The 15,264-nt window shown below is 41.2% G+C and overlaps 1 protein-coding gene across 15 annotated transcripts in view; it reads right to left on the bottom strand.

Moving 5' to 3' along the window:
* The window catches only part of MICAL2 (microtubule associated monooxygenase, calponin and LIM domain containing 2), a 223,007-nt gene that overhangs the window by 26,213 nt on the left and 181,530 nt on the right, over nt 1-15,264 (bottom strand). For 14 of the 15 annotated variants that reach the window (XM_045484534.1, XM_045484525.1, XM_045484539.1 and 11 more), the window contains 2 exons: nt 6,635-6,750; nt 1,584-1,673 (listed from right to left, as the gene is read on the bottom strand). In XM_045484534.1, the coding sequence (XP_045340490.1) occupies nt 1,584-1,673; nt 6,635-6,750 (206 nt within the window). Of the gene's footprint in view, nt 1-1,583; nt 1,674-4,854; nt 5,104-6,634; nt 6,751-15,264 lie in introns of those variants that run through there. The other variant, XM_045484532.1, reaches the window with a different exon arrangement.

Here is a 15,264-nt window from a genome sequence, read left to right as displayed (position 1 = left end):
TCTGTAATACTCCTGTGGTTTTGTGCCCTCTGCCGCTCTTTTAAAGACAATTATATTTTTATAAATCCGTCTCTCAATGGCGTGGCATAGAATCGCTAATGGAAGGGAAGCATTTCAATGACTTTATGACTGACTCTAGTGCATTTCTGGCTTTGTGGTTGTTACAGTCTGAATTGTGTCCTCCCACATTCATGTCCTGAAGCCCTAACCCCAATGCGACTGTATTCCTTTAAAGAAGGAATTAAGGTTAAATGAGATCATAAGACCCCTAATGCCGTTGGCACTGGTGACCTTCTGCGAACAGGCAGTGACACCAGAAACATCTCCCTCTCTGCCTGGGCACAGAAGGAAGGCAGCTGTCTCCGGGCCAGGAAGAGAGGCTACGATAAAACAAAACAAAACAAAACAAACAAACAAACAAAAAACCAATCCCGAAGGCCCTCCATCTTCGGCTTCTGGCCTTCAGAACTATGAGTAATAAATTCCTGTTTTTTAGGCCACGTATTTTGTGTGATGTTATGGCCGCCTGAACGGACTACGGCAGCGGTTGTTGTTTGGAAACCAAGGGTGAAAATCTTGGAGACTAACAAGGGCTGCTGTGAGCGCTAACAGATGGGGACTCCAGAGGCGTCATGGTTCTTATCACCACCTACCGTCTGGAGGGAGAACACAAGGAGGGGGTTGCTGGGTCGGCCAATCCATATCATAGAGACTTACCTTGTTTTCACAAGGGAAAGTTACAATGCTTCAAGGAAACCTGTTTCAGAAGTTGGGAGTGGACAGAGACTGTGTAGGGACTTTCCCTGTCCGCTAGGTGACAGGAGTGGCTCCCTTGTCAGTCACTCTGAAGGGTGAAGGAATGTGACTTCCTTCCTCGACAGAACTATATGGCCAGAGGGAATAACTTCAGAAAGGAATATAAGGGTACACTGCATGAATACGAGTGGTCATTCTAAGTCCTTCTGTCCTAAAACCCCACTGTTCTTCAAGGCTAAGTCTGGGGTCCTCAGGGAGATGGAGAATGCTTGACTTCCTGCTTCCTTTGGCTGTCTGTGACAGAAGTGGGCAGACCAATTTGGGCAGGAATGTTTAGAACTAACAATCAAATGAGGAAATCTATATTGGAATGTTGGATGCTCATGTTTTTGATGAACCTTGGAGTAAAGACAGCTCCTAATAGTGGTCAGGTCAGCAGGGACACAGTCAGGAAGTCAGGGGAAGGTTGTATCCTCCCAGGGGACAAAACTAAGTCCCTGCAATGTGGTAGTCAGGGCTTGGGATGGTTCCCAAGGCCATGGGTCGCCTGTCATTCCAGGCTCACTTTGTAGGACACATGTTTGCAGATAGAAAGGCAGCTGGGAGGGGCCAGCTCAACTCCTGGGCTCTCCAGGCCTCAGAGTCCAACCAAGCATTGAGTTAGGATTTTTAGAATGGCCACAAATCTGGTCACTCAGAGAAGAGAGACTGACCTTTTCCCCAGCCCATCTCCCCCAATACAATACAGACTCCCAAAGGGCTTGCCAATCCAATTACCAGGTCCCAGTCCCCAGGCTCACTCACTCATGTTAAGTTTGTATTCTGACCTGAGCTTTATGAAGTCTTTTCAATTCTTCTTGCTTAACCATTTGTTTTATTGCGTTCTCCAGCTTCCTTCTTCTAAGTGTCTCCCTCTCCTGAAAAAACAAAATAGAGAAGAAAAAATATATTCAAGAAAAATGGGGTTGAAATTTTCAAAATAATGACACAGGCCTCTACTTTTTCCAACAGAACCCCTGCTTAGCTTCTACAACAACGATGTTCTGATAGAATTTCCAGCAATGATGGACTATCTATGTCTGTGCTGTCTAAAATATGGAAGCCACTAGCCACATGTGGCTATTGGATATCTGAAATGAGGCTAGCATGAATAAGAAGCTGAATTTTAAATTTCACTTCATTTTAATAATTTTAAAATTATTAAAGGCTAGGAGGTGCCAGATTGGGAAACTGGTGTGTGTGTGTGTGTGTGTGTGTGTGTGTGTGTGTGTTGGAGGGGGTGTATATGTGCATATGTAGGTGGGAGTGGCTTTATAGAGAATCGACTTGGCTCCCTTGAGGAAAAGAATAACAGAAAAATTATACTCTATACAGGTGCTACCACAGGCCCAAGAAGGATGAGCCTGAGAGGGAAACACACACACACACACACACACACACACACACACACACACACACAATACACACACACACCATGAAAAGCATTTAATAATCTTAAACAGTCCTTAGGTTGGGTCTACATTGCCCAATTGAGCCTGGGAATAGAGGAAGGTATCTAAATAATCCAAATGCGAGTGTTTCTTGGATTGAGGCAGGCATAAGATTGCTTCCCTTCCCCACTTCACTTTGCTTGTGCAAATATGTCATTAACGTCACTGGGTTTTGTGTGTGCCTAGGCTTGTAAAATCAAGAGCACTCAAAATCCATGTACGGAAAATAGATGTCTGGATTTTGATGGTGTCACTCTTAGGTTTTAAACACCAGCGGAAGGAGAAGTAATGCTGTGGCCAGCTCCACGTACTGGAAAGCAGAGGAGACACTTTCGGTTGGGAAACAGCAGAATGCTGGCTGAGTGCTGGGCCCAGGCACCCTACAAAGCTGGCATCAAATCCCAGCTGAGCTGTGTAAGTTTCAGCATGGCACACAACTTTCTGAACTTCAGTGCCCTCTTCAGAGCGAAGGAAATGATTTAGTGCCCACCTGGTGGGGACATTATAAGAATTAATGGAGGGAGGTGCCTGGCTGGCTCAGTCAGTTGAGTATCTGACTCTTGACTTCGGTTCAGGTCATGATCTCACAGCTCATGGGCTCGAGCCCTGTTAGGCTCTGTGATGATGGAATGGAGCCTGCTCTCTCCCTCTCTCTCTCTCTGCCCCTCCCCGACTCACGCCCTCTTCAAAAATAAACGAACAAACAAAAAAGAATTAATTGAGAGAATGTCTTTAAAAAGATATGGGATAAGTACTCAGTAAATACCATGATTTTTATTTTGTTTTATTTTATTTTATTAATTTATTTTATATGTAATTTATTGTCAAATTGGTTTCCATACAACACCCAGTGCTCATCCCAACCATGATTTTTATTATTCAGTGGCATGGCTATTAGATTATCATCTTATAAATTAGCATGATTATAATTTACTAAAATCAATGCATTTTTCATACATGTGTGTCTGTATATATAACACACACATATATATGTATATGGATATACATACATATCCTATACATACAAAGCAAATGTTTAAACTGGACTAGTTTCACTATGAGTTCGTCTTCTCTGAGCATACTCATCTACTTTCTACATATTAGGATAAAGGTTAGAGCATGCTAACAATTTCTTTTTAATGCTGGCAGAAACAAATATGGAATTAAAAATTTATTACAGCTAGCCTGGTGCCTGGGCATTCAGGTTGAACTGAATGTTTGCCCCTGAAAGGGATTATAAATCCACAAGGGAAGAATAGACCTAACAGGCCTACCCCAGAAACTGCCAGAGGAATCCAGTTCCACGACAGAGGTCAGGGATTATGCCTAAAAAGCACGTGTGCTTCCAGGGCCACGTGGATCCTGGTTATTCAGTCACCCATTCTATGGACATGGAACATCACACTCCTCAGGACAGCCAGCTTTGAGGCTTCAGAGTGTCTACCGATCATCAGTGAAAACATTTGTGATGAAATTTCCTTTTTCTAGAAGTCTCCTTGGGATCTAGAATCCTTTTTTAGAATCTCCTTAGGATCTTCCTCTTCATCCTTGGAAGGAAATTTTAGCTCTCAGAACTCAAACTTATTCCATATCAGATCATCTCTATTTCTACGAGAGAGCCTCCAGATTTACTGTCCATCAGTCTGAACAGAGGGTCTGGGCCACCGGGATGGGGGAACCTCACCATTAAGCAGCCAGGACCTTTCTGGAAAGGGTAGGGTGGAGGGGCAAGGTAGAGATCACTGGTAGGTGTTATCCAGAGATTGTCTAACTCAACCTACACAAAGACTCACAAGTATCTCTGGAACTTCCATTATATTAATTTACATAATAAATCCCAGCCCGTCCTAAGTGCTATGTGGCAGGTATTATACTAATTACTTCACATATCTCTTATTCCTCAAATTACACTTACATTATGGATAAGGCAATCAAATCTTGGAGTTCAGTAACTTGCCCAAGATGGCACAATTAGTAATTGGTAGAGCCAGGAGTTTAAGCCCAGGGAGCCTGAATCCAATATCCACATTTTCATCTGGTCTATACTGCTTTTCCTGTGCCCAATAATGTGCAGGGACATCGAAGACCCCTGCCTTAGAGAAATGTCAAAGCTCCCCCCCTGCTAAATTAAGATCATTTAATATAATTTCAGGGTGGGGGGGGGGATGCCTTGACAGCTTCCGAACACTTTTCCAAGCAGCGGAGCCAAACCCTTACTGCTTTATCAAGAGTTAGCAAAACAGAACCTGGAGAAGGAAAGAAAGTCATTACCGCCTTTTAATAAAAGATGTTGACATAGAAAAGAAGGATGATTTATTAACAAATGCTCATATAGCCATCTGATGTGCCAGGCACAGTCCTTATATCCTCAATAGTGGCAATGACAGCACAGAGAGAAAAGGAAAAAGAAGCTTGGGGCAGGGTGCTTGGGTGACTCAGTCGGTTGAGTGTCTGACTCTTGATTTCAGCTCAGGTCATGGTCTTGCGGGTTTGTGGGATCGAGCCCCGCATTGGGCTCTGTGCTGACGGTGTGGGGTCTGGTTGGGATTCTCTCTCTCGCTCCCCCTCTGTCTGCTCCTCCCCTGTTCTCTCTCTGAAAATAAATAAACTTTAAAAATATTTTCTAAAAAGGCGAGGAAGGAAAAGACAAAGGACAGAGAAAGGGAGAGGTCTGGCAGGACCAAGGACCGGCTGCCTGCCCCACTCTCCCAGGTCCAGGCATGGGTCTGGGAGGACAGGGGGAGGGGAGGGCCGAAGGAAAGAGAAGGGGTGGAGTGTGCACATCCCGTGTCCAGTTTCCTGTGCAAAGTTTCATTTGAGCTGATGTGGGCTCTGTGCCAAGTGGCCAGGGACACACCTGTGTGGGAGAGAAGAGATAAAGAAACCAGAGCGGAGGGGGAAACCCTTGTTCCTTCAGAGTGAGCCCTTGGGAAGTAGTAAAGAACCTTTTGGCCGCCTTCCCTCCCTGTAAGAGTGGTCAGAAGCCAGGTGAAGCAGGCAAGCTTTTCCACAGTGTAGGCTTAAGTGCTGACAGGCTCTGTTCTGGGCCAGCAGGAGGACAAGGAGCTACTTGCAAGGCTTGCCCGGGATCTCATGGTCTTGCTATTCGATGTGTTTGGACCATTCCATTCTTCTGTTCTCTGTGAGTGCTGCAATGTCTGTTAGAACGGCTGATGAATGTCTGTATTCACTTGAATACAGACTTAACTCAGGGCCGCTTAAAGGGATGAGAGAGGGACAGTAAAGAAACCGCAGGAATCAACATAACACCAAATTCATTTGTGCTGAGTACTGAACTAATCAGAGATGCCCCGAGTTAGAAAGGAGAAAGCCCTACGTATTCTCTCTCCTTTGCATTCCCTCCCCCACTCCCTCTCACCTTCTTCCCCTCTGTCTCTCCCTCTCTTCCCCTCACCCCACTCATGCCCTGTCCTGGCTCCCCTCCTGACTTGCTCTAAGCTGGGCCATGGAGGGGCTGGAACCCCTGAGTGACTTCAGATGATGCCAAAGCTCCTAATGCCAGATATGGAAAAGTTGAGTCCAAGTAAATAAATGTGGTTCTCTCCCTTTCTCCTCAGATCCCCACTGCTGCAAAAAATAAACACTGTTAGTACAGTGAACTGCTTCTCTGTTCTCCTGGAAAGCATCTTAGGTCCAACCATTCATGCGCCAGCCCCAGGGAGAAGGCGCCAGCCCCAGTGGATAAAGCAAAGAACAGTGAGACTTAGTCGTGGGATGTGTCTTCACGTATGTGACATACAGACACATTTAAGGACCTATAGCCATGCTTGTACTTCTAAATCTATGAGTATGGGAATTGTTTAAAGTGTTTCCCAGAAATCTGTTCATTAAGCAAAGAGAAGGACGGCCATGTCCCCAGCCGGCACGCAGCTAGCCCCTTCCACAGCAGGGACCCTTGGAGACCCATGCCTACATGCAACTGCATGGTCCATTTCATATTTCTGATTAGAATCAACACAACATTTTCCATGCAATCTGCCTCTAGTGCTTCTTAAATGAAGCTGTGTTTCCCCCAGGGAAATATGCATCTGCTTGTTGTAATTTTTTCGATGGTTTGCTTGTTGGACCACATATTAAACCCACTTTAAGAGCTGCAGTCACCAAATGATTCTAAGTAAATATGTCTGTTTTTTTTTTCTTTCTGCCAGCTGGAGTCTCTAAGAAAGGCAAGCTCCTAAAAGTTAAAATTAAAAAAAGAAAAGATAATTCTTGGGGTGTTCCAGGTAAAAAGCGGTTGCCGTCAGATGCAAGGAAACGCGATCCTCTAACGAAACCACTGCAGCTGGAGACCACATTGGGTCTGGAACCGAGATGGTGAGTGGCCCCCATAAGCCAAAGGCCCTTCTTAGTTTGCCAAGTCTTGTTACCTTTGACTGCAACGAAGGCTGGGGATGAAACTCTTCATCTCCAGAGGAGGAGCCGGTGGAAAAGGCAGAAGAGGCGGCCCCTGTCACCTGCACTCGGATAGGGATGTGTTTGGGACCTGAAATGGGAACAGAAGAACTCACTGAACTCTCAGCTTCTTTGCTGCTTCCCAACCCAAAGCTGCTTCTCCCTCCTCCCTTCTTCCCCTCACCCCCTTCCTCCCTGCCCTTCCCTCACTGCACCTGCCGTGAGCAGGAGGAGGCAGTACCTAAGGGCAACTGGAAATTTGGCCCTCCACGTTAATTACATTTCTGGGTCCCTGCCAAGAGCTTTGCAGCTCTTTCATATTAAAAAAAAAAAAAAAGGTATTATGCAGAAATCAATTAATTCCTTAAACACCATTTATATGGTGTGTTGCTTAGAATGCATTCAGAGATGAAATCTATTATTAAAATCCTTGTCTGAAGTTAGCTGAGTTACCTAAATGCTCGTGTAAGGTTCGTTCTGCAGAGTAATTGAATGCAAAAAAGTCGGAGCCAGCTCTTAAACAAATCGCCCTTCTGTGGCTCACAGCATCTGGCACCCATTTTTACTACATGACATCTGCTCAGTGTAAAAGAGCTGGCGTCAGAATGTCTGGTCATAGAAAAAAAAAAAAATCCCAAATGTAATCAGAAGCAAAAGGACTCTAAGCCTAAGGTTTTATCACATAGTCTCATGCAACATAAATATTTCATTAATTATGGCTAAACAAATGCCACTTTTATTTTCCCAACTTGCAGATATTATCACATCATCGAAGTGATGATTCAAATGCCAGGAAAGGCACTGTAAGATAGGGAGGGCTCAACAATGCAGGGCCCACGGGAGAGCTGAAGGCGAGGAGATATGCGAATCTCTGAACAAGAGGTGGATGGTGAGAGGCAGCAAAGGGCCCCCGTGTTCACTAATCTCTTTGTGATCTGGCTGGGGACCGTGTGCAGTGAAGTTTTCCAGGTGCCACAGGAGGCTTTTATTCTTCTCAGCGAGAACATCTGCCCTTGCACATCCTGATGCAGAGTTGACAGTAATGTCTGTCTGCATGCACCCACTCTGGACGCTGACTCTCAGAACCAGCGAGGACTCCGTGCTGGGAAATGTAGGAATCTTTACTCTGCCGTGGCAGCTTCTATCTGAACAGAAGTATGTGTTGGGTGGGGAGGGGGAAGGAGGAGCAATTCCATGTGACTAGCATTCTCTCCAGCCTGTCCTTTCCTCCCCATAATTTTCAACTATTTACCCCAGTGGAAGAGGCCAAATTTAAAACAACAACAACAACAACAACAACAACAACAACAACAACAACAAACAAAACAAGGGCAATTTTAACCACCAGGAGCACATTTACATATGCTGTTATTCAAAGCAAAATAATGCAAACCATCTATATAACAGCACAGACTCTCTGGGGAAGGAGTTCACAGTTTTCCATTTCAGTTTGTCAGATGCGAGAGCTCAGGTAAAGAGAGCTTCAGAGGACGTCATAGTAACAGAAGGAGGCACCCTTAGTGGTGAGCTCAGATTGTCCTCCAGTTCCAGCCACTCAATTACCACTGAGTAAAGTAGTCACGGAGTATTCACTTCTGAGTGTGGAGCCTGAGGACCTAACTTCACCTCCCTGAGCTTCTGGAACTCACAACTTCTAACCTGCAGCACTGTAGTGGATGAGTAAAGGTAATCAATGAAAAGAGCCTGACCCAGTGCCTGGTTCATTAGCGGTGCCTAAATAAATCTTGTCGTCATCGTCAGCAGTGGCAGCAACTCTGCCTCATCATGATCGTCGATCCAAATCAACAATACTGCAATATTAACAAAACTGCCTGATTAGCCTTCATTTTATAGAACTATTGTAGCCTAAAGTAGAAACTTTCAAAACTAAATGTTATAGGGCCATTGGATTTTCTTTTGAAATTGAGAGGAAAATATTTCTCAATGTCACGCATTTCTTAAACTTCTGGCAAATGTTATGTAAAGTTCTATGGTCATCTCTGCTACCTCCAAACTTTGCACAACCCTCCACACAGGGCTAGGTTCCTCCATGTGTGCCGTCAGAGTCCTCTGGACATATGCCTATCAAAGCATTCATCATCCTGTACTGCAAATGCCTGTCTGCTTCACTGACTCCACTCGGCTGAGCTCCCAAAGCCAGGAACTAGGACTCAATCTTCTGGACGACTCTATTCCTACCATAGGATCTGGGTCATAATAGATGCCCAATATATGTTTATTATGTGAGGAGGAGTAAGCCACATGTTATCCATGACATGTTCAACTCAATAGCTGAGCTTGACAAAAACCAATAAACATGGTACTATGCAGGAACAGCGCTAAGCTACACTGCTGGAAATACCAAGACGAAAGACATGGGCTCCTTCCTCTCCAGGGATGTACATGCTCATAATGACTGTCAAGAATGTGGGTCTCACTCTCTCTCTCTCTCTCTCTCTCTCTCTCTCAAAATAAACAAACATTTAAAAAAAAGTTATATAGTTGCCTCTAAATCTCTTCCCCTTTCCCCGCTTCTACCACAGAACCATTGACTCCAGGAGTTAACTTTTCCAGGGCACACTTAACAAAACCTGGCAGCATTGCTCACTCTATAATGGAGGGGCTGATTCTGGGATTGATCTCCAACTGCAAAGCACTGAAAGTCGGGTCAAGATATATGAAGCAGCTATTTCCAGACATTGGACAACAGACAGCGCAGGACTGTGATAAAGGTAAGAACAGAAGCAAATGAAGCCGTACAATCACAGTACCTCCCTGACTAGAGGCACTTTCGAGACCACAGTGCAGGTAGGAAGAGCCTAAACAGCGCATAGCAGGTTCACTGAGTTGAAAAGACAGAGACCAGAGTTTGAGTGAGTCGAGGCAGCTGGAATGTGTGGGGGAGACAACCGTAGAGAGCTATGCAGAAAAGGCACTTCAGGAACAAGCACAGAAGTCTCCTTGAGTCTATTGCTTAATAATAAACTTTAGATCCATAGAGAGAAACTGCATGAGGCTGGGCCAATAACTGCTGGGAATTATAGGCTAAATAATCTCTAAAGCTTTTTACAGGATTGGGAAATACTCAAGTTCCACCCAGCAAGGGTAGAAAAAACTTTAGTGGCATTAGAGTAGAGGCCACAGAAGAGTCATACTTTAGTAACAGGGATAAATTAGCCCTAGAGTAAAGGTTATTATAAACTCACCCAAACAAGCTTACAAAAAACAACCTTGAAAGAAACAACTTGATCTTCAAGTTACACTACCGCCTACCAAATATTTTTACTGCCTATTTAACATTCTTTAAGTGAAGAAACAAAGTTTAGACACTCTACAATAGTCACAATATCTAGCAGCCAGGAAGTATATGTAAAAGAGCAGGACAATAAGCTGATCATCAAGAGAAAAATTAGTTAACAAAAGCAGACTCAGAGATAAATGGAATTAGCAGACAAGGATTTAAAAACAGCTATTATAAATGCGCTCAAGAATTTAAAAAGACAGCATGAGTAGAATGAGGAAGTAAAAAATATAGAAAAACGAACCAAATGGAACCTACACCGATGAAAAATACAGGGGTGCCCGGGTGGCTCAGTTGGTTAAGTGTCTGACCTTGGCTGAGGTCACGATCTCATGGTTTGTGAGTTTGAGCCCCACATTGGGCTCTCTGTTGTCAGCACAAAGCCTGGTTCAGATCCTCTGTCCCCCTCTCTTTCTGCCCCCCCACTTGTGTTCTCTCTCAAAATAAATAAACTGTTTTTAAAAAGATGAAAAATATAAAATCTAAAATGAAACTTTCACTGGATTAGCTTAATAGTAGGTTAAATATTGCAGAGGAAAATGGTGAAATTAAATTACAGCAGTAGAAACTATCCAAAATGATACACAGAGGAAAAAACAGACTGAAAAACAACCTCAGTGATCTGTGAGATAATATTAAGGGGTCTAAAATACATATGGATGGAGTGCCAGAAGGAGATAGCGGGAGATAGAAATGGAAAAAGTCATTGATGTAATATTGTTGAAAACCACACAAATTTAATGCAAGTTGTAAATCCACAGTTCCAAGAAGCTCAATAAACCATAAGCAAGGTCAACATAAAGAAATTCATAGCAAGTCTCATGCTAATAAAATTGTTGAAAATCAGAGATACAGATAAAATCTTAAAAGCAGACAAAGAAAACTGATATATTACCCACAGAGAAACTAAGTTAAGAATGTCCATGGGCATCTCATTGGAATCTAAATAGACTAAGAGACAATGAAAGATCATTAAAATGTTGAAAGAAAAGTCTGTCAGTTTGTAATTTTATATCCAGTGAAATGATCCATTCAAAATGAATAAAAAATAAAGGCTTTTTTTTTTCCAGAAAAAGAAAAGCTAGGATAATTTGTTGTTAGAAGATATACAATTAAAAAATGTTAAAAGAAGTTCTGTAGCAGAAGGAATATAGCACATGGAATGAAGACCCGTGAATGGCTTACAATGGCTCTATGAAGAGCCATTTCCGGAATGGTAAAATTAACTTCTTTAAAAGATAATTGGCTATTTAATATAGGATAGTGTGAGCTAAGAAGAAATACATAATTTGGTCTCTGTCCCCTATTCCCACCCATATCTGGTCTTTGACTCCAGTTCCTGACACAGAGCTCCCGAAACTGTTGTCATTCCTGAGTAGTTTCTAAGTCCCTTGAAACTTCTGGTGATAGGAGCACCTTTTGTTCCAATGAGGTGACTCTTGGTGAGCTCCTGGAGGATGGCTGGTCATTAGAGGGACGAAGCTGTGACCAGAGCTTGGAACTTACAGTTCTACCCCTGATCCTCCAGAGACAGGGAAGGGACTGGAAAATAAATTGATAATCAATCATGCCTACGTGATAAAGCCTCCATAAAAATCTCTAAAGTACAGGATCCAGGAGCTCCTGGGTTGGTGAACATCGAAAGTATCAACAAATTTCAAAGGACTAAGGTCATCAAAGTATGTCTTCTGACATAGTGAGATTAAGCTAAAAATCAATAATATAAAATATAACTATAAAATCTCAACATGATTAGAACTTTTCTGAGAACCTCCAGACCAAAGAAGAAATAAACATAAATTTAAGCTGATGGGATAGAATATGGCATAACAACATAAACTAGGATGTAGCTAAAGTAGTGATTTGAGGGAAATTTAGAGCTTTAAATGCACACACTGTGCAAAAGAAAAGTTGAGAGTTAATGCCCTATGATCTATTTCAAGAAGTTAGAAAAAGAACCACTGACTGAACCTAAAGAAACTAAAAGGAAGAAAATAATCAAGATAAGAATAGATTACAAGAGACAATAAAAATAAAGCAGAAATAAAATAGAAAATTAATGAAGCAAAAATTTGGTTGTTTTAAAAGACATAATATTGATGATTTCTAAGAAGAATGATTAACAAAAAAGAGACAGAAAACACAAATAACCAATATTGAGGATGAAAAGCCCTACAGAGTATTCAAGGAAGCTATTATACAAACGATCTTATGACAATAAGTTTGAAAATTTAGATAAAATGGAAAAATCATTGAAAAACATGACTTACCCAGCAATAGCACTGCTAGGAATTTACCCAAGGGATACAGGAGTGCTGATGCATAGGGGCACTTGTACCCCAATGTTTATAGCAGCACTCTCAACAATAGCCAAATTATGGAAAGAGCCTAAATGTCCATCAACTGATGAATGGATAAAGAAATTGTGGTTTATATACACAATGGAGTACTACATGGCAATGAGAAAGAATGAAATATGGCCCTTTGTAGCAACGTGGATGGAACTGGAGAGTGTGATGCTAAGTGAAATAAACCATACACAGAAAGACAGATACCATATGTTTTCACTCTTATGTGGATCCTGAGAAACTTAACAGAAACCCATGGGGGAGAGGAGGGGAAAAAAAAAAAAAGAGGTTAGAGTGGGAGAGAGCCAAAGCATAAGAGACTCTTAAAAACTGAGAACAAACTGAGGGTTGATGGGGGGGTGGGAGGGAGGGGAGGGTGGGTGGGTGATGGGTATTGAGGAGGGCACCTTTTGGGATGAGACTGGGTGTTGTATGGAAACCAATTTGACAATAAATTTCATATATTGAAAATAAATAAATACAAATAAAAAAAAAAAAAAAAAAGAAAAACATGACTTACCAGAACTGACATAAGAAGAAATAGAAAATCTGAATACTTACATATCTATTAAAGAAACTAACTCCACAGTTAAAAACCACCCTACAGAGAAAGTGCTAGGCTAGATGACTTCATTTGTGCTCAAATGTTTAAAGAGCAAATAACAACAGTGTTGAAAAAAAAAATACAAACCCTCTTCCAGAGAACAGAAAAAGATGGAACACTTCCCAACTTGTGTTACAAGGCTAGGATAAAATCCAAAACCTGACAAGGATATTGCAAGAAAGGGAAACTTCAGACCAATAACTCTCATGAGCATGGCTGCAAAACTACTAAAAATAGTTAGCAAATCCAATACAGTGATACATAAAAATACATAATACATTATGACCAAGTTGAGTTTACTCCAAGAACACAATAATGGTGTGACATTTTCAAATCTCTATAACAAAGTCAATCAATGGGACACCTGGGTGGTTTAGTCAATTAAGTGTTTGACTTTTGATTTTGGTTTGGGTCATGATCTCACAGGTTCATGAGATCTAGCACTAAGCCAGGCTCTGTGCTGACAGTGCAGAACCTTCCTGGGATTCTCTCTCTCTCTCCATGCCCCCCCCCCCCCAAAATAAAGAAACATTTAAAAAAAAAATCAGTCAATGTAATTCAGCACATTATTCATTAAAGTAAAAAAAAATTTATCTCCATAGATGTAAAAAAGCATTTGATTACATTTATCCATTATTCATGATAAAAAGTCATAGTAAGCTAAGGAAAGATGGAATTTTGTTTAATATAAAGTACCTGCCTTAAAAATCTACAGCAAACAATATATTCAGCAGTGAAATATAATCCTTCCGTTATGGGGGGGTGGGGGGAGACAATGATGTACATTCTTAACAATTGCATAGGCAGTCCCAGGCAGAAAAACAAGGCAAGAAATTTAAATAAAAGGTATAAAAACTGGAAAGGAAGATGTCAAACTGTATTTATAGACAACATGATTATCTATATAGAAAATCCCATTAAAAAGCTCCTCGAATAATAAGTGAGTTTAGCAAGGACAATATAAAAAGTCCATTGTGTTTCTATATATCAACAATGGCCAACAGAAAATAAAAATTAAGAAAGCCATTCCATTTATAATAGCGACAACAAAAAAATGAAACACTGAAGGGACACATTCAATAAAAAATATGCAGAACTACACACTGCACACTAATAGCCTTTTCTAGGAGAAATTAAGGAAAACCTAGATAAACTGAGAGAGATCCCATTTTCACAGACAGAAACTCAGTTGTCAATTCTTCCCAAACTGATTTATAAACGAAAAACAATATCAATCAAAATTCTAACGGGCTTATTTGGTAGAAACTGACAAGCTCATTCTAAAGTTTATATGGAAACACAAAAGACCTAGAGTGGCCAAAATAATATTTAAGAACAAAACTGCAGGACTCCCACTACCTGTTTTCAGGTGAAGCCACAGTTACCAAGAGCACATGTTATTAGTGTAAGGCTAAACATGTAGATCAACGGACAGATTAAAGAGGACAGAGTGATACCTACACATATATAGTCAACAGGTTATCTGTAGAGGTGCCAGAATAACTCGATGAGGGAAAGAATAGTCTTTTTAACAAGTGGTGCTGACAATTGGATATCTACAGGCCAAAAAACTTGACTTCAATTCACTATAAAAAATTAATTAGAATTGGATTGTAGATCCAAGCCTGAAAGCTAAAAACTGTAAAGCTTCTGGGAGAAAACCCAGGAGAAATTCTCAGTGACTTTAGGTGTAGCAGAGATTTCTTAAATATTACTCAAATTATAAAAGAATTAATAAAGGTGACTTCATCAAACTAAAAACTTCCATTCTTTGGAAGATGCTGTGATGATAATAAAAAGATAATCCATCAACTAGGAGAAAATATTTGCAAACACATATCTGATGAAGGATTTATATCTAGAATTTTAGGAACTCTGGCTAAATAGAGGACTATTGTATATTCTTAGATCAGAAGACTCAATATTCTAAAGTTACCAAATATCTGTAAGTTAATCGATTAAAGACTGTATCATTTATAACTGCACCAAAAAATCGAATACTAGGGAATATATCTAATGAAAATTGTGCAAGATCTCTACAATCACAAAACACGGGAAGAAATTGAAGAACACCTCAGGGATATGTCATGTCCGTGGCTTTGAAGACTCAACATGCAAAGATGTTAATTGTCTCCAAATTGATCTATAGATTCAATGTGATCCCAATCGAATGTTCAGAAAATATTTTTGTGGAAAATGATTGATTGATTCAGTAAGTCACATGGAAATACAAAACGCCAAGAATAGCCAAGACAGTCTTGAAGAAGAACAAAGTGGAGGGTCTATTCCAGGCTATGAAGACTTATTATAAAACCACTTCCTGACTGAGGTGCAAGGACAAATCAACCAGTG

This window comes from Leopardus geoffroyi, chromosome D1 (assembly GCF_018350155.1).
Source record: "Leopardus geoffroyi isolate Oge1 chromosome D1, O.geoffroyi_Oge1_pat1.0, whole genome shotgun sequence".
Taxonomy (NCBI): Eukaryota; Metazoa; Chordata; class Mammalia; order Carnivora; family Felidae; genus Leopardus; species Leopardus geoffroyi.
This window is presented reverse-complemented; position numbering and strand designations above follow the sequence as displayed.